This window comes from Tauraco erythrolophus, chromosome Z, assembly GCF_009769465.1.
Source record: "Tauraco erythrolophus isolate bTauEry1 chromosome Z, bTauEry1.pri, whole genome shotgun sequence".
Classification (NCBI taxonomy): domain Eukaryota; kingdom Metazoa; phylum Chordata; class Aves; order Musophagiformes; family Musophagidae; genus Tauraco; species Tauraco erythrolophus.
Genome location: NC_141496.1, coordinates 62,102,836 through 62,122,351, shown reverse-complemented (window position 1 = coordinate 62,122,351; position 19,516 = coordinate 62,102,836). Strand labels below are relative to the sequence as shown.

General features: G+C 45.8%; 2 protein-coding genes across 5 annotated transcripts in view; one reads left to right on the top strand and one right to left on the bottom strand.

The window, feature by feature from the left end:
- The first annotated feature begins 573 nt into the window (after positions 1–573).
- Positions 574–8,198, top strand: NIPSNAP3A (nipsnap homolog 3A). The gene is made up of 6 exons (XM_086629426.1): positions 574–648; positions 2,636–2,843; positions 4,779–4,940; positions 6,469–6,618; positions 7,007–7,093; positions 7,191–8,198. The coding sequence occupies exons 1-6, from the start codon at positions 574–576 to the stop codon at positions 7,265–7,267; spliced, it is 759 nt and encodes a 252-aa protein (XP_086485552.1). The 3' UTR covers positions 7,268–8,198.
- Positions 8,199–15,242: 7,044 nt separating this feature from the next.
- ABCA1 (ATP binding cassette subfamily A member 1) overlaps positions 15,243–19,516 on the bottom strand; it is a 93,826-nt gene continuing 89,552 nt past the window's right edge. For all 4 annotated transcript variants that reach the window (XM_086629940.1, XM_086629941.1, XM_086629943.1 and 1 more), the window contains exons 47-50: positions 19,347–19,450; positions 19,127–19,219; positions 18,713–18,956; positions 15,243–18,508 (exon numbers count right to left, since the gene is read on the bottom strand). In XM_086629940.1, coding sequence (XP_086486066.1) covers positions 18,368–18,508; positions 18,713–18,956; positions 19,127–19,219; positions 19,347–19,450 — 582 coding nt within the window. In that variant the 3' untranslated portion in view covers positions 15,243–18,367. The remainder of the gene's footprint in view (positions 18,509–18,712; positions 18,957–19,126; positions 19,220–19,346; positions 19,451–19,516) is intronic.

The following is a 19,516-nucleotide window of genomic DNA, read 5'->3' as shown; positions in this document are numbered from 1 at the left end:
TGAAAAGAAGCCACGGGCCTCCCTACCAGAGGAGGATTTGTATCCGTACAGTTTTCAGTTTGATCCTGCAAATGCTGTAGGGCAGGGGATTTACCGAGTGACGTGCCCCAGGGCAGCCTGCGGGGTACAAAGAGGCTCACCCCTCCCCGAACAACCACGATACTTTTTTACTGAATTCAGGCACTCGGGCGGAGACAGAGAGACCACCTTTCAGGCGCTGAACCCTGGTTAAGCCGAACGAGCGTTTCCCCTCAGCCGCGTGCCCATCCATCTATCCATCCACCTCACTCCAGTAGAGCGCAAAGCAGGTACCGACCACCCTCCGCCACGACCCAACTCGCCGCTGACCCCCGCCGCGGGGCGGCCCGCAGCGGCTCTCCCACCCGCCGCCCACCGCGATGTCTCGGCCCCACACTGGTCACCCGGCGGCCGCCCCGCGGGAGGGCGGGCCCGCCGCCGCCGCCGCCGCCTCACCCCGCCCGCCCGACGGCCGTCCCGTGCGCCCGCCCGCCCTCTCGCGCGACCAACCGCGGGCCGGCGGCGGTGGGCGTTGCGCTCGGCCTGTCGCGCGCCATGTTGCCGCCGGGGGCCCTCCGCCGGCCTCTCGCCGCCGCCGCCCGCCTGGCCCTGGCCCGAGCCCGCCCTCAGGTAACGGCCGAGACGCTGCGGACGGAGCCGAGGGCGGCGGCGGCAGGGAGCGGGGCCGGTGGTGCGAACCGCGGGGCGGCCGGAGGGCGGGGGGGTGGGTGGGTGGGGTGAGAGGGGTTCGGTGCGCGGGCGGGGGCGGGGCTTGGAGCGGCAGGGCGGGGTTTGAGCCGGCGGGGCGGGGTTTAGTGCGGCTGGGCGGGGTCTGAGCCGGGGCAGAGGCGGAGTTTGAGCTGGCGGGAGCGGAGTTTGGTGCGGCAGGGGCGGGGTTTGGGCCGGCAGGGGCGGGGTTTGGGCCGGGTGGGGGGCGGGCGGTGCCCGGCAGCCCCGCCCGTGGCTCTTGCCCCCGGGGTGGGCGGGCGCTGCCCGCCGGCGTTGTCGCAACGTCTGTGTTAACGGGCCTGTTGGCAAGCACGGGCACGCGTCGTGCGAAGCGTCAGCCCCGGCTCTTCTCGGCATCGGGTGACGTATTCTTTGCATGGGAGAAGTGGCCCAGCAGCAGTCCGGTATTTGCTTGGGTGGCAAAAGACGCCTAGGCTTTCCTTTTCCTGCACGGATTCGGTGTCGTATGGGTCACTGGTGCAGGACTGCTGTTCGTTCAGGGTCCTGCGGGGATTTAGAAGCTGTGAATGCTAAAAGAGGCTGTGACGCATGGCAACCAAAACTAGATGTGCAATGCCCCGGAGGGTCGTTGGGAAACAAGACCTTTGGTCTTGGCCATCTGTATTTGGTGGCTTGGTCTGTACAGTGCGCACGCCTGCCGGTGCTCATGCAATGAGACATGTCCAAAATCCATCCTGCAGCTACCTCTGTGCAAATATGGGCTAAGGCCAAAAATTTGATTTGGCCTTAGTTTTTGTAGTTTTATTTGAGAGGTGAGTAGCATGTTCTGTGTTATTGACTCACCTCTCAAATAAAACTACAAAAACTAAGGCCAAAAATTTGATATGGCCTTAGTTTTTGTAGTTTTATTTGAGAGGTGAGTAGCATGTTCTGTGTTATTGAGGCAGTTGCAAAAGTCAGCATATTCTGGGACTTCTGAAGGGTTTCACGTTGTATGAATAGAAAAACATTTCTTGACCAGCCTTTGGGAAGCAGACAGTGAAGAACAAGGATGCTGACTTTTAGCAACCTTGTGCTGGAAGGAATCAGTCTTTTCCAAAGCATTAGTATCCTTTTTTTTAGGACATGTAGTGATAGGAGAAGGGCCAATGGCTTTAAACTGGAAGACAGTAGATTTCGATTAGATATAAGGAAGAAATTTTTCACTCTGAGAGTGGTGAGGCACTGGAACAGGTTGCCCAGAGAAGCTGTGGCTGTTCCATCCCTGGAAGTGTTCAAGGCCAGGTGGGATGAGGCTTTGGGCAACCTGGTGTAGCGGAGGGTGTCCCTGCCCATGGCAGGGAGGTTGGAACTAGATGATCTTTGAGGTCCCTTCCAACTCTAACCATTCTATGATTGTATGATGTTTCTTTCTTTTGCCAACAAGATGTAATTTTCTAATACTGATGTAAGATTGTAATTAGAAAACAGATTGTAGTAGTGTGAGTTGCTCAGGTAAGGGTAACACGGGCAGATATTGATGTTGCCTCTGCTTTGGTGGCATCGGCAGCCTCATGTTTGATTAGGGTGTTTAGCCGACTCTTTTTGTTCCTTGGCTTTTTGCAATCTGCTGCTGGCTTCCTGAGAAAAGAGTATGAGAAAAGGAAAATCCTGCTTTGTTACGAGCTAATAATTAAACAACTGAGTGTGACAAATAAAAGACATGTCACAGTCTGTTGCACTGCCAAAAGGAGTTGCTGCAAATAATGCACATGGGAACTATTTCCAAAGAAAAAAGTCACAAGTACCTTCTCTCCCAGCTCTCAGTAAAAAAATCCATATATAGCATCTCACTGTTTTAAAAAAAAAAAGTCTAGAAATGAGACAGAAGAAGGTTTTCTGGCTTCAGAATTAGTTTTAGTTGTTTTTTCTTAATATTTTCTCTCAGGTGCTTGCATCCCTTGCTACAGGGCCCAGACAAAACAATGGCATTTTCTATGAAATTCGCACATACGATGTTAAGCCGTGGAAGATGAAGGAGTTTGTGGAAATCATCAACAAGTATATTCACCTTCGCACAGCTCACTCTGAGCTGGTGGGTTTCTGGTCTGCGGAGCTGGGAGCAATGAATAAGGTGGTCCACATTTGGAAGTACGGTATGCTCAGCATCCCTTTCACCTGCTCTGCTCTCTCTGTGCTCCCTGTCTCCTAGGCAAGAAGGCAAGGAGAATGCTTACCCGGCTTTTTTTTGTTGCTCTTACTGTAAGAAAGTGTCCAAAAAAAAAGTGTTCCTGTACTGATTACTGAAAAGAATACTGCAGAGCCTGTCAGGACAATTTTGACATGTTGGGATGAGAGAGTGCCAACTGTTCTTAAACAGTGAGCTCTGCTCAAAACAGATATAATGGGGGAACTACAGCCGAGTGCTTTGTTTGTGGTAAGTACTTTTCACTTAGGGCCAGTTTGTCAACTGCAAATGTCTTCAAAATTTCAAAACAAATTAAAAAAAGGTTGAGACCTCTTTAATAAGATAAGAGATGTAAGTGCAGACAATCTGTATGCAGCCTGTGTATGTTTATATCTATGTATAATTGTTCTCAAATTTTAGTTCATTGGAACAGGCACTCCACTAAAACTATGCGCACGCAGTTTGCATGCTTAAACTCCTTCTGCAGCTGGACTGTGCTGAGGTAGGAAGCCACTCCACCAGCTCCGACTTCCCAAGCGCACAAAGTATTTCGTTACTGCTTCAGCCTTGGTAGCGGCAGGCTTCTTGCAGTATAGTCAACTTTCTATGTTGTTGGAGTCGGTGCTGACCTGGAAGGTACTGGTGAGCCAAGAAAAGCTACAGTTATGTGCAAAACTAGGTGTGCTGCTGTGCTCTTTGTGGGGCCCAAGGGAACTTGATTCTTGGGTTATGGAGAGGTGAGAAGGTGCGCCGGTATCATTTCTTTGTGTATCTGCTGCAGTCCAGGGTATATCTGTTTGCTGAGACAGAATTTTGTTTCTGAAGTCCTCACTCTGCTTGTTGAAATCCAGCATGTTCACAGTACCTATTTACAGTAAAGTAAAGTCATCCCTTCTGTCCTGGAGGAGGGAAGAGACCAGCCTTCTGTTGATAGGAACGAGTTTACATGCACCTATGGTTAATAAATTGTCTTGCTTCTCAGAAGTTTTTAGCCTTGTCTGTTGTTTCTTTCTCTAAAATAAAAAATAACCCTGGTTTTGATAACGTATGAGAAACTTCTAAAATGCAAAACTAAGGAGAAACCAAACATTCTTTCTCCTTGATTCATCAGACCTCTGCTTATATCTTTTTAGTAGTTATAAATAATTAGTATATTTTTCTCTTAGTCCCAAGATACTGAAATTTCTCAAGGTTCTTCCCATTCTCAGATGCTGGATTTTTCTGTCACAATATTGAAAGCAGTCTGCATAAACAAACTGCTTAAGATGCCACTGCAGCCTAACCAGTTGAAATTCAGACACTCTTTAATTCAGTAAATCAGGATTTGATTTTAATTAAGGAAAATAAAAAGAGAGAAGAAAAGGTTTAGGTCTAGGGAATTTAATAACTTCTATGTAGCTGAACAAACATGCATTATTTCTACACTTGTAATTTTAATATAATTTTATATAAGCCAAAAGTCATATTTTTCTTCGTTTTCTCTTGGTAGGCTAATATTCCTTCTGATTTTTCTTTTCCACTTCACATCCTTATTGACTGTGCTTTCTCTGAGTCTCCTTATCCTTGTTAACTGTTGCCACATCCAGTAGGCCCTGCAGATGCTGCGTACGAATCTTTCTTTACAGCAACATTGCTTGACATATTTTAGCTTTTTTATAAACTTTCTTGGAAAATGTGGCTTGACTTGACACCATTTAAGTCTGAGAGCTAAAGCAAAAGATTTTTGCACAATTTGAAGGAAACTTACCACATCTGCTTTGAGCTAATAACGCTTTTTAAAAATACCAGTTTCAAACTTATGTAAGTGCAGCTTGCCTCCTTGTAATTACACAGTTTGATTGGGTCTGATGTGACATTAAGTGCATTTTTTCATAGTTTTTATCTTTTTTTTCCTTTCTTACAGATAATTTTGGCCACAGAGCAGCAGTCCGGCATGCGTTGGCCAATGACAAAGAGTGGCAGGGAAAACTCATTGACTCGATTCTCCCCTTCGTAGAAAAGCAGCACAATGAGGTTGCTTATCTGGTACCCTGGTGTCAGCTTGGGAAGCCTCCAAAAGAAGGGGGTGAGCTTATCTTCTCTTTTGCTGGTTAAAGTTACTGATGCTGGCAGACGACAGAAAATGGCTTAAAGTTTAAACCAGGTATTACGTGGTTTTATAACCCTTTGTGTAACACGTACATGTACATACACCCGTGTAAAAAAGATGGCATAACACAGATGAGAGACAAAGTTTTTAAGAAGGATTTTACATTAACTTACATAAATAACTGACTAGATCCCTGATCGTTAAGGTTCTAAAGAGATGTGTGAATCACCTAAATGAACACACAAAATGGCAACGCTGTGGTAGTGGTCAGAGCAGTCATCCTGGACTTGCTTTGTCTGTCCATCAGAGAGACGGCATTTCCTGGAGACACTGAAGACAGTGATGGTTCTCTTTCATAGAGGTTTTTCTCTGTTATTAGTCTGCTTTGATGTCACTGCTTCTTTCACATAATAGTTTTAAGAAAACAGAAAAATCCCTACTTTTAAAGATACTGCAAGTCAAGCATACTTTGTAACAATCACAGATTAGGTGTAGGCGTCCTGTCCTTGTGTATCTTAATTCTCTCTGTAGCCAATGCGGTATTAATAGTATTGACCATTCCCCAGTTTATGAATGTTTGCAGACTTTGTTGCATGGAGTGACATCACACAGCCCTTGCTTTAGCCTGTGCAAATACACAGTAACCTTTGTTCTTTATTTCCATGTGATTCTGAATTTTATACTGTTACCATTGAATTTGAACGCAGTCCAGTTTTCTCTTAAAACTGGAGAGCTGACTTTTAAAACACTTTGTTGCCCTTCTAGTTTATCTCTAGCCCGTTGCTGGAGAATGAGACCAGACATACATTGCCGTGTGGCAAGTATCTAGCTTTCTATTAAAGTGTCAGCAATTGTGATCTAGACTAACTACCTGAATGGAAAGGAGACTGATAGCGTGTCTTGTAGCAGGGCTGGAGTTTTTTGGCAAATCGTGCCATTTGTCTACAAACAAGGGAGATTGTGTGGCAGAGCAGGGATCCTAAACTAGTTCTGGTCTGTTGGCTGTACCTTTAGATCTTGCTGTGACCAATTGCCAGGAGTCAAAGGGGTTTATAATGTCATAAACCACTTCAATTCCAGGAAACATTGCCAGTCTTAGAAAAGGCCACCTTCCGTTGTTCAATTAACCATCCAAATCCCACAAACATGTATGAGTATGTATGATTTCTGTGAAGTAGTCTGAATCTCTCCAAATTTCCAGGCAACACTGACAATTGCTAAGTTGGGCCTTGTGTAAAGCTGCCTGTTCCTCAGGGTCCTGGTACTTACGTTTACACTTGAAGTAACTCCATTTAGCGAGCCGCTTGCCTGTGAGCCCCTGGAAGCTGTTGGATGTTGTGTGTGCTGGGATGAACGGGCAGTTTCATGTCCTGCTGACCCCAAACAGGAGGGAATTGCAGTGCTGGTTTCGCAATAAATACATTCTAGCCATGACACACTGTTTGAGTACCGGCATATTAATTTGTATTTGCTTCCTTGAGGTCATCTATACCTTTTCTTCCAGGAATATACGAATGGGTTACTTTCCAGATGAAGCCTGGTGGGCCAGCATTGTGGGGTGAAGCATTTCAAGCTGCAACCAATGCTCACATCAACACAGGCTACACCAAGCTGATCGGTGTTTTCCACACAGAGTATGGATTACTTAACAGAGGTGCTACTCAATTTCTAATACAGACTTTGGCATGGGAAGGGGCAGAGGGAGAGGGGTAAGCCCCTGTCCTGGATCAAGATTGGCCAGCTTGATGAAAATGTTTGTGTAGATCACCAAAGTCCTGTAAACAGTCCTTGAACGCAGCTTTTTGTATTGGGTTATAGGCTTAAGCCAAGCGCTCCTATCTTAGAAAGACTCTCAGGTCTGATGTTAAAGAGTCAAACCTTTTAGCAGCCCAGCAAAGGATCATCCCACCACTTACTTGCCTGGAGAATTGTTTCTGCTAACTGCAGGGCATGTAGCAGGTGAAGACAGACAGCTAGGTCTTGCAGTACATGTTGTGCTGCAGCTTGACAGTATTCAGCTGACTTTATTTGTACTTTCTCAGTCCACGTGTTGTGGTGGAATGAGAGCCCAGATCAGCGGGCAGCAGGAAGGCACCGTGCCCATGAAGACGCCAGAGTGGTAGCAGCTGGTAAGAGATGATAGATCCAGAAAACTCGCATGCATGCTGAGAAAAGTATTATTTCTCATTGGATTACTGTCTTAATTAAATATGCATTTAATTTCAGTACGGGAGAGTGCCAGATTCTTGGAGTCCCAGCAAAATGTGCTCCTGATTCCTCTGCAATGCTCACCGCTGAAGTGACCTTCTTCTAAAGGATGTAACTGATGGCAGAAAAGACAAGATGGAAGTGCCATCAGCAAGTGCTGTCACATGGATTGTCATACCCTCATGAACTGAGCTGCTCTTCAGTTTACAATAAATAGATGTAAAATGCTGATCACTAGCAATGTAAATCAGTAAAATTTTGCACCCTGATAGCAATTGCTAAACAGTTGTTTATGGTAATTTTGCAACATCCCCAGGAAAAAAGATCTTGAGCCATATCACTTATGGCATGAAGTACACTTCACCTGTCTTTTATGTTAACCCCTCAGTTTGTAATACCTTTCCGCATGGCTAGATCACTTATCGAACCTAGTAAGTTAAGGGCTCTTTTCCCACGGTACAGCTCAAGGCTGGTACCATTTTCATAAAATACTTTTGTGACTCTTCTAATTATCACATTATGGCTGTTGTGTACTAGTTTAAGAAGTAATGCACCTACATACCTGTTACCTAGTTACGTTTTAATCAGCTTTCTCATTGGGATGCTTTGTATTGATTCTGAGTAATGATGTAAAACATCCATGTGGATGGAATTGCCGCTAGGAGGTTCTGCAGTGAAGCTGGTCAGGTAGTGTGTCCCGATGAACTTGGCCACAAGACGAGCATTTATTCACTATCTTGTTATAGTTCACTTCAGCCCTTTCCTTTTTTGTTGAGTAAACACTTCCTCAAAACTCTGCCTTAGACACATAAGGCTTTGCCTTAGGTATTTGAATGTTTGTTTAAGGTGCTGAAGTTGATTAGCCTTTCTTGTTCAACTGTGTAGTCAAACTCAGCTGATCTACACGTGCTTATGTTCTTTGAAATACTTTCTGCCAGATTGTTGAAAGCCAAATAAATCTATATGAAGCATGAATTTTTAGTGTTTATGGTCAAGCTCTTACTCTTTTTAAACTGTGAAATGATGTACTGCATTCTCCAAGTGTGGCATTTTCAGGTCTTGCATTTTGGTCAACAAAAGTCTTGATAACAGTTAGAGCCAGTAAGCTAGAGTGAATAGCAGCAGCGCAGAGGGCACGTGGGCTGAGAAGTCAAACTTGTTTTTGTGTACAGTGGTAGGGAGCACCCTCTTCTGCTATTTAAAGGTCACTAACTGGCAGAGCACCCAGAAGGCTTTTCCACAGGTTAATCACTGACCTGCAACGAGCAATTGATTTCTCTACTGAAGTATCTTTGTGCAGTCTGCCTAATGATGATTATTGGTTCTGTAAAGTGCATTAAGATCTCGTGGAAAACATTAAAAAAACAGCTGTAGACAATTATACTTGTGTCCGAGGTGGGTAGATGGGATCCAGCTGCTGCAGTTACAGGAGTACGTAACAGGTCCCAGCTCCTATGCAAAAGTCTTTGTACTCTCCTCCCTCTGACAGAGCTGTCTTTAGGCCAAACCATCCTATGATTCTCAGGGTGGAACATGCACTACTTCAGAGACCACTGTCTTATATTTTATAAATCAACTTTTTAAGGTATAAATGACTGATAAGCTCTCACTACTAAGTTGATTCAGAATGTTGCCTTATGGCAATTAGCTCAAAGGAGAACTTTTTAGCAACAAAAATGAGCTGAAAAATAGGATGGAATTAAGAGTACTTTTCCCACAGAAATGCAAAAATTGTTTTATTGTTTACTGGAATAAAAAATAGAGAGGTGTACTAAAAACTGTATTTTTTTTTAGTAAAACTATTTTCCTTGTCACCAGCATTTATAGTAAAAAATACTCTGGATGTTAGAGGTGTGCTTTATTCCAAAGTTTGTTGTTTTCTGAGAAGAGATTGATAAACCAAGCACTTAACCCAGAGCACCAGCTTGGCATTAGATCAAACCAGAAAACTCAGGAAATTTTAATTGCTTTCTTATCTTGAGGTGAATTTTCCTGATGAGTGTAATTTCAAGAATTGGTTGAGTGTAAATTCAAGAATTTGGCTGAAGCTTAATTGGTTGATAGTGGGAGTATGGGCAGTAGCAGGCAAAATTTTGACATCAGGTTTCCTTTGAGCAGTTGGACTGTTATTCTGCTTTCATTTGTAAAGTGCTGTTCAAAATCAACATAGTATTAACTTGAGTGATCTTCCTTTAATTTTATATTAGCTAGAGATAAACCTGGGGGTTGCATGCCAATGCTTGAGGGATGATGTGCTAGTGAGGTCCTTCGGTCTACCGTCTCAGTGGAGGGAGGGGATGGATATGCATGTGGCTGTAAAGATGCAAGGGTTATATTGATGTCTTAGAAACCACGGTAGTGCCTGAGAATGGTCACATAGGAATTAGGGCTTCTACCCCCAGAAAAGTGTCAGGACCAATAGCTCAACTGAAGTGCATCTACACCAGTGCGCACAGCATGGGCAACAAACAGGAGAAGCTGGAAGCCGTTGTGGAGCAGGAAAACTATGATAACAGTTGCCATTACAGAAACATGTTGGAATGGCTTGCACAACTGGAGGGCTGCAGTGGATGGCTGTAAACTCTTCAGAAGGGATAGGCAAGGAAGCAGAGGTGGTGGGGTAACCCTATATGTTAGGGAGTCTTTGTGGGCAAGAATCGGGGAAGGCCAACAAGGCAGATGTCATGGTGGGAGTCCATTATAGACTGCCCAACCAGGACGAAGAGGCAAATGAACTATAAGAAGCTGGGATAAGTCTCACTATTGCTAGCCCTTGTTCTCGTAGGGGACTTCATCTTACCGGATGCCTGTTGCAGAGAAGAAACAGTCTAGGAGGTTCCTTGAGCATGTGCAAGGTGAGAGAGATGACTTCCTGACACAGCTGGTAAGGGATCCAAAAAGAGAAGGCACCTGCTGGACCTCTTGCTTGCGAACAGAGAGGGACTTGTGGGTGATGTGATGGTTAGAAGCCGTTTTGGGCACAGCAATCATGATATGATAAGAATTTTTGATTCTTGGAGAAGTAAGGAGTAGGTTATTAGAACTGCTACCTTGGACTTCCAGAGGGCAGACTTGGGCCTGTTTAGGAGCCTGGTTGACAGAGTCCCTTTGGAAGCAGTCCTGAAAGGCAAAAGAGTCCAGGAAGGCTGGACGTTCTTCCAGAAGGAAATCCTAAAGGTGCAGGAGCAGGCCGTCCCCATGTGCCAAAAGATGAGCTGGCAGGGAAGAAGACCAGTCTGCCTGATCAGAGAGCTTTGCCTGGAACTCAGGAAAAAAAGAAGAGTTTGATCTCTGGAAGAAGGGGCAGGCCACTCATGAGGACTACAAGGATGTTGTGACGTTGTGCAGGGAGAAAATGAGAAGGGTCAAAGCCCAACTTAATTTTGCTACTGCTCTAAAAGTCAATAAAAAATGTTTCTATAAATACATTAACAACAAAATCAGGGCTAAGGACAATCTCCATCATTTATTGGGAAGGGGGAGGAGGGGGCGGGGGGCGGGCGAGGACAGGGCAACATAGTGACAAAGGGTGAGGGAAAGGCTGAGGTATTTAATACCTTCTTTGCCTCAGTCTCTAATCGGAAGACTAGTTGTTCTCTGGGTGCTCAGCCTCCTGAGCTGGAAGATACAGATGGGGAGAATGAGGCCCCCATAATCCAAGGGGAAATGATTAGTGACCTGCTACACCACTTAGACATATGTAAGTCTCTAGGGCCAGATGATATCCACCCAAGGGTACAGAGGAAGCTGGTGGAAGTGCTCACCAAGCCACTTCCCATCAGCTATCAGCAGTCCTGGCTAACCAGGGTGGTCCCATTTCACTGGAGGTTCGCAAATGTGACGCCCATCTACAAGGAGCATCCAGGGAACTACAGTCTGAGATCAGTGCTGGGGAAGGTTATGTAGCAGCTCATCTTGAGTGCCATCACACAGCACGTATAGGACGACCAGGTGATGAGGCCCAGTCAGCATGGCTTTGTGAAAGGCAGATTGTGCTTGACCAGCCTGATCTCCTTCTGTGACAGGGCGACCCGCTGTGCAGGGTTTACGTGATGGGTTATCGCAACACAGGAGGGCCGGTGAAAATAGCCCCTGTCAGCACCTGCAAAAAGCTTTCTTGGCTCCAAAACCAGTCAGACCAGCCTTTGGCGCAATCAGGACCGCCCCCCTCAGCCCCGGGCCGAGCCGATCAGCACCTCAGCGAATGCCCTATTTACGACAGGGACAAAGAAGCCAGAACCGGGGCTGGACCTACACTGAAGAGTGGGGGGAGGCAGGGGCTGGCACCGGTCTCCCAGGCGGGCGGCTGCCCGCGCTGGGCTGCCTCTACCCAACTGGAGATGGCTGCAGTGACACAGCTTGGAGAGCTCCACAGTGAGCTCCTGGGGTACCCACTCGGAGAAGTTCCTTTTGCCGGGACTGCTGAGGTTCATCAAGAGGGCTGAGATCTTAGAGAAACGTCTATGCACACACCAAGGACAGTGAAGATGGAACGCGAAGAAGTGTGCATGAGCTGAGATTGCCCTGCAGCCCGTGGAGAGATGGCAGGTGGCCCCCCTGCTGCCCATGGAGATTAACGGTGGAGATCCACCTGCAGTTCCTGGAGAACCCCACGCTGGAGCAGAGACGCCTGTGCCTGAAAGAAGTTGTAGAGAATGGTCTCCGTGAGCTGCTGGAGTCTGACAACGAGGCAGAGAGGCATCCGAAGCCCGTGAAGAACCCCATGCCGGAGTGGGTGGCAGCTCCCCAAGAAGCCATGACTCTGTGGGAAAAGCCCGTGCTGGAGCTATCCGATGAGTAAGGATTGCATCCTGCGGGAAGGACTCATGTTGGAGAAGTCTGTGAACTGTCCGGTGAGGAGGGGATCCATTGGAGCAGGGGAAAAGAGTGTAAGGAGTCCTTCCTCTTCCTTTAAGAAAGGAGTGGCAGAAACAATGCGTGATGAACTGATCTGCAATCCCTCACTCCCCGTCCCCCCACACCACTGGAGGAGGAGGTAGAGCCGGGAAAAAGAGGGGGTAGGCAGAATGGTTTTTAAGATCTGGATTTTTCTCTTGTTATCCTCTCTGAATGAACTGTTAACGAATTAGAATTGTTTTATCCTCAAGCTGAGTACATTTTGCCCGGGGCCATGTTTGGTGGGTGATGTCTCCTTGTTCTCATCTCGACCCTCAGGCCTTCTGTTACATTTTTCTCCTTTCCACCTCACTGAGGGGGTGAAGTGGCTGAGTGACCTTGTGGTGGCTTACCTGCTGGCTGGGCTAAACCACGACACCCACTTAGTGAATGAGGCTAAGGCTGTGCATGTTGTCTACCTAGACTTTAGTTAAGCCTTTGACATCATTTCCCACAGCATTCTCCTGGAGAAACTGGCTGCTCATGGCTTGGGTGGGTGTACACTTTGCTGAGTAAAAAAAAACTGGCTGGATGACCAGGTCCAAAGATCTGTGGTGAACAGAGTTAAATCCAGTTGGCAGCTGGTCAAAAGTGATATTCCTCAGGGATCAGTATTGGGCCCAGTTCTGTATCAATAATCTGAACTGAGGGGGTTGAGTATACCCTCAGTGAGTTTGCAGACAACACCAAGTTGGATGGGAGTGTTGATCTGCTTGATGATAGGAAGGCTCTACGGAGAGATCTGGACAGGCTGGATCAATGGGCTGAGGCCAGCTGTATGAGGTTCGACAAGGCTAAGTGCTGGATCCTGCATTTGGGTCACAATAATCCCATGCAACGCTCAAGGCTTAGAGAAGAGTGGCTGGAAAGCTGCCCAGTGGAAAAGGACCTGGGGGTGTTGGTCGACAACAGGCTGAATATGAGCCAACAGTGTGCCCAGGTGGCCAAGGAGGCCAATAGCATCCTGGCTTGTATCTGAAAGAGTGTGGCCAGTAGGACTGAGGAAGTGATTGTCTCTCTGTACTCAGCACTGGTGAGGCCACACCTCAAATACTGTGTTCAGTTTTGGGCCACTCACTACAAGAAAGCCATTGGGGTGCTGAAGCGTATCCAAAGAAGGGCAACCAAGCTGTTGAAGGGTCTTGAGTACAAGTCTTACAAGTAGCAGCAGAGGGAACTGGGGTTGTTTAGCCTGGAGAAAAAAAGGCTCAGGGGAGACCTCCTCACTCTCTACAACTACCTGAAAGGTGGTTGTAGCGAGGTGCGTGTGGGTCTTTTCTCCTAACTAACAAGCGACAGCTCAAGAGGAAATGGTCTCCGGTTGCATCAGCGGAGGTTTAGATAGGGTATTAGGACAAATATCTTCACCAAAAGTGTTGCCAAGCATTGGAAAAGGCTGCCTGGGGAAGCGGCTGAGTCATCATCCTGGAGGTATTTAAAAGACACACAGACATGGCACTTAAGCACACGATTTAATGGTGGAATTGATATTGCTACGTTAATGGTGCCACGGGAGCCCTGGGCACCAGCCCTGCACCTGATGGCTGGTATGCTGCAGGGCGATGGAGACTGGGGCGACAGAGAGTGGGGTAGGGTGGGCATCGAGGAGCTCCTCCTGTCGCGTGGATGGTGACTGATGCAGCAGCCCGTGGTGGTGGTATTACAGCTGATGGCTGATACGCTGCAGTGTGACAGAGACTGTGGTAGGGTGAGTGTCCAGGAGCTCCTTGTATCGTGTGGTCGGCAATTGATGCAGCAGCAGATGGTGGACTGACAGCTGATGGGTGGAATGCTGCAGGTTGATGGAGACTGGGGTTGGCTGGGTGTTCAGGAGCTCCTCCTATCGGAGGAGGAGCAATTGATGGAGCAGCAGGTGGCGTGATGACATCCTCCTCAAGGTCATCATCCGTCTACACCGAGTGCACGATGGAGTCCACCCTCCTCTTGCAGAGGGGGCACTCGGCCTTGCTGTCAGCCCACCGCGCGATGCAGGTGTAGCAGAATTGGTGGAGGCACGGCACCACGTAGCTGGCGTGCTCCCAGCTGTCCAGGCATATTGGACAGCGGTTGTCCAGCTCCATGGCCATGCTCTCCACATGCTGCCGTGGGCTGGGGAGAGCTGGTGGTGTGGAGAGGCTCCCTCACGCCAGTGCTGCAGCAGTGGCCCAGGAAGCGAGGACTGAGGAAGTGATCGTCCCTCTGTGGCCACACCTCAAATACTGTGTTTCGTTTCAAGTCCCTCACTACAAGAAAGCCATTGGGGTGCTGGAGCATATCCAAAGAAGGGCAATGAAGCTAGTGAAGGATCTGGAGCACAAGTCTTATGAGTAGCAGCTGAAGGAGCTGGGGTTGTTTAGCCTGGAGAAAAGGAGGCTTAGGGGAGACCTCCTCACTCTCTACAACTAACTGAAAGGTGGTTGTAGCGAGGTGCGTGTGGGTCTCTTCTCCCAACTAACAAGTGACAGGACAAGAGAAAATGGTCTCCAGTTGTGCCAGGGGAGGTTTAGATTGGATATTAGGACAAATGTCTTCTTCAGAATTGGTGCCGAGCATTGGAACAGGCTGCCTGGGGAAGCGGTAGAGTCATCAACCCTGAAGGTATTTAAAAGACATGTAGATGCGGCACTTGGGGTGCCACATGGTTTAGTGGCAGAGTTGGCAGTGTTAGGTTTATGCTAGACTGGATGGTGTTCAAGGTCTTTTCCAACATCAAGGACCCTACAATGATCCTATGATTAGGATATTTCAGAGTCTTTCTACTCAAACATAACATTTTGCTCTGTCAGTGAAAATATGTATAGGGTATTCTTGGCAAAGGGGAAGAGCAGTTATCAACAGTTGTAACTTGCCACGTCTCTGCAATAGAAATATTGAGGCAGGGACCTGACTCTGGATTTAAACATCCAGGTTAGTTTGTTATGCTATGCAGCTGGATTTGACCATTAGGCTGATCACTTTTCAGGACTTGTTGGAGACCTTTTGATTTACCAACCAAATCTTGCACCACCTCACTTATCTGAAAATAGCACGCAGCCCATGCTAATTTGTACAGATACTGGAACTTGCGTGTACATCATGCATCAAAATTCACAACAAAACAAAACTGGGCAAAACAAAAGCTTTTAACAGCACTCCTCAAGAGAACATAGGCAAAAATGACACTTTGAAGATGAATGGTGCCATAACAGCTTTATTTTTCCTTAATACAAGGCAATTAGAGTGCCTTTTAATACTTCACATAACAGTCATTAGCAAATACAAATATATATACTTTTTTTTTTGCTTTTAATGAAAAAGTCCATTTAAGGATTTAACTTAGAAATTTCAGTTGTGAAATCTCTCTAGATTTTTGCAAAGTTAACAGATATTCCAGTGCAAAAATAGATCCCATTACAGACAGCATAAAGTGCTTGGAATGAAGGACCAACTAGAATTCAGGAGGGAAGGAGAAGCACAAAGTGGTGGTTAACCATGGGGAAAATATAACAACTCCTTACTGAAATACAAATGTACTACAAAGAGGGATGCAACATGTTAATAGTAATAAAGTTGAAAATAAGTTAACACCTCAGTGCAGTTTCATTATCAAGAGTGGTTCATATATTGTATGTGACTCTAGAGTGATTTTTCCCCAACACATACTTAAAAGAATAAATTAGTGGCTGTCTGAACTTATTCCATGACAAATCTTCATGTGAGAGTTGCATTACGCTGTCTGTTCGGTACAAACAAGACAGACCAGAGCTGTGAAACGGTTTGGTTAATATGCATGTTTACTGTAATATTTTGTCACAGATAGATAGCAGACTCTGTATGAACATGACAGTCCCAGGGCAACAGGAATCAAGAATCTCTTTTTGGTGGGCTAAGGAAAGAGGATGATGATGTAAACTGTTGTTTCCTGCTAAATGAATCATTTACACAAGCAGTTACAAAGAGCAAACCACAGCCCTTTCAGGACCACATCTGAATCCTCCTAGAACTCGTTCTAGTTCTACATGCACTAGTTTGGTGCAGTGTGAAACTTCAGCCCTTCACACTTTGGTGACTTAATGTTGATTTGTAATAGTGGTTTTTAGCAGTGGTAAGCCTTCAATGCATGCTACTTATTTCAATGATACTGAAACATACCTGCAGCCTGTTATAGAGAATCGATGGCTGTAGCGCAGCTGTTGAGTAATTTTTCTGCACCTGGAAGTCTGGTGTGTTCATCACCCTGAACTCATCCCCGTAGGGTGACAATGCCATTAAGGTAATAACAAAGCATGTTTTAAGTGAGGTATACCAATCCCCATTACACTCCTTTCTTAATCCCCTTAGCAATGTATCATACAGATGAAAAAAAAAAAAAAAGAGTATGAAAAAGGCACTTCAGCAGAGCGTGTAGTCAGCTCTTACTTTATTCCAAGGCAGGACACAGCAGGGACTGGGAACTTGTGCTAAATATTTAACTGTGTGTGTTTTAAAAATGATGAATTGGTCAGTGTTACCAAGTATACCTGGGAATACATAATCAACCTTCTTCAGGCTCATGCCTCACTGTTTGTTGGGCTGCTATGGGCATTCACAGAAGAAAATGGTCCATGACTGATTCATGGACGAGTAGCGTCAAGAACTAGTGCAGAACCTGTATGGGTATTTAAGGCGGAGGCACAACATACAGGAATAGCCGAGGAACAGCACTTGGGTCCGATTACAGAACCTATTTCTGAATGTAAAAGCAAGACAGAGGGGCCTGTAAGTGTATTAATGAAAGCATACTCTCCCATGGCTGTTGTACAATGTGAACCAGATTTGGCTGTTCGTACTATATAGTATCCCCTCTAATAATATTCTGGCTTTGTAAAACTTTAAAAACATATAACTGTAGCACTACTATTTTGAACCATCTTGTTCTTCAAGGGGATTTTTACTGAAACAGTTTGTCACATGTATAATCAGGGTGTATTCTCCAGTTAGGGATCACCTAATCACTGAAACTACACTGCACAACAGAAGAGAAACTTACACATTAATCTAATGCTCTACCAGTTTCCAAACAGGAAAATTTTAGGTGAAAAACTTGCACTAATTGCAGATAGCGGCTGATTGCTAGAGTCTGGAACTTGGTCAGATCATCAATGTAGCTATTGCTGAATGGATAGAATGAGAGCATAGCATTGCAGGCGTAACGTAAAGAAATACTGTGGCTACAAAGATCAACTGAAAGCACTTTCAATCCCTAATTATGCTACCTACCTATTTAAAGTCATAAATAACACTGTTAAAAAAAAAAAAAATCTACATCTCGTTTCTAGTTTTATCTGGCAGAGCCAAAAATGGCAACATGCTTGTGCTAAGCAATAACTTCAGATGATGGGTACCTTTCTGGTGCAAAGCAGGGGTTAAAGAGCAGATATTATACATCTGAGTGACATCTCACAATTTAGAATTTGCTCTTGGCATTAGCAGCTTGTACAACTACTGAGTTTGCTGCTGTGGTACAAACCCTAGGTCTGCTTCTCACCCACTTCCTCTTCCTAGGTGTTCATGCAGGTGCTGAGTACCTCAAAGGAGAAGGAGGGTACTTAACCACACGAAAACCTAGTTAGAGTAGGTTATTGGTTGTGATGCTGGTGGGACAATCCTGTGCATTTGCAGGGTTCACAGTTCTGCATATCACCACTTACTGATGGAGATGTACGGATATGATGGCCTGTCTCTTGCCATCCCATCTGCACAATACTGCTTTATGGCCTCACACTTGTAACCGACTGACCTACACCAGTCCAGGAAAAGCAGCTGTTCAGATAAGTTTTCACAACCTAAGGTGACAATGCCAGTGGTGACGTTGCCTGCCACTATCTCGGTGCATTCATTGCCAGCAATGGATGTAACACCAGGAAGTTCCCACTCCTGACATGAACGTTTCAAAGACCAAAACATGCATGTCTAAAATATCTATACATAACCACTGGCCATGATTCCTCAATGAACTATTTTTGAAACCCTAGTAAAAGCATACTGTGCAGGACAAGATACAGTATGGTTGAAAGCCCACAACATCTGGCGGGTGCTTTACCACAGCTTCAGAGTTATACTGTAAGGAGCTAAGTTCAAGTTTTTCACTTGAGAACAGTACAAGACGACTCCATGAGGCACTGCCCCTGTAAAGGAATTTTGTTTTCATTGCATTGAATTGCATTGCATTGAATGGTTATCAGTAGAGTGTCCAGTTTCTCTTCCTCTAGCTTCTTTGGGAGTATCCTATCCCATGCAAAGGAAGTCCGCATTCTGCTCATTTCTTTGCTGAAATTGGCTCACACACAACTTTCTTTTACCTTCTCATCTTGCAGGAAGGAATTAAGGATTGCAATGTCTACCACAGTCTGGTTTTTGTGCAATGACAGGTCCTTAGTGTGGTCGTCATCGCTTTGGTCCTTAGCAAAATTTACAAATACCTACAAGAAAAAAGGCCATGTCACACATCACCCTGACTTTTCATTAATTCAGGACATTTTATGCTCTGGGCTTCCTGAACTAGTCCTGGGATTCAGTACTCTACCTTGCTGAAATGCACTTAAAAGATAGGTCCAGTAAATTGGTAGATTTATTCCTACCTCTGTGCCAATAGCTTTTGGTAGACAGGCTACTAAAAAACTTACTTGGTCAAGTGTGGTCTGAGAAACGGAGTAGTCTTCTATGTGGAGTCTCTTTTTGTTCTGGGAGAGAATACTGAATATTTTGGCCAGGGAGGATGGTGAAGAGGGAAGCTGGTACTGCAGCATATTCCGATGCTTTTCCTTCAGGACACTTCCAGGGAAGGCATGGCCAAAGAACTCCTCAACAGGCTTCAGGTCTGGGTTTGCCCCTGCAATTCTCACCACTATAGTGTAACCATCTCCAAATCTGTAAACAAGAGGGCCAGCAGAGGAGTTAAGTGCCTTTGGAATAGAGGAGCAGCTTAAAATCCAGCAGCACTTTCCATAGTCAGAATAGCAATGGGAATGCTATTAAGTCTGACTGTCTCCCTGAAAACACAGACAACTCTGTGGTCTAAGTGAAAAGGAAATAGCTACCTGTTCTTTAGATGCTGGACGCTGCCCAGACACCTGAATCGCCCATTGACCATGATCGCCATTCGAGTGCACAAGGCTTCACACTCTTCCATGCTGTAGGCAGAAGTAACTTCATTAGTACTACAAGGAGCAGTGAAGGGCAGAGCAGCCAAGCAGAGTTTAGCATCCAGCCCTGGTCGATGCAAAAGCCAGGGTGTGATACAGTTGAGCTTCTACTTGCCTGTGAGATGTGAGCACCACCGATCTCCCCTCTTTGATGACACTCAGAGCACAGTTCCACAAGAAACGACGTGCTTTGGGATCCATCCCTGTTGTTGGCTCGTCCTGCAAAGTGTAAACAAGACACAGGTTATGCTGTTACATTCTACTGACAAATACCTAATCTCTGAA

Excerpts from the sequence above, each read along its gene's own strand:
- NIPSNAP3A (XM_086629426.1), top strand. The coding sequence starts at position 574 with ATGTTGCCGCCGGGGGCCCTCCGCCGGCCTCTCGCCGCCGCCGCCCGC. Across the intron at positions 2,844-4,778 it reads GGTCCACATTTGGAAGTACG|ATAATTTTGGCCACAGAGCA; the intron begins GTATGCTCAGCA and ends CCTTTCTTACAG. Across the intron at positions 4,941-6,468 it reads GAAGCCTCCAAAAGAAGGGG|GAATATACGAATGGGTTACT; the intron begins GTGAGCTTATCT and ends CTTTTCTTCCAG.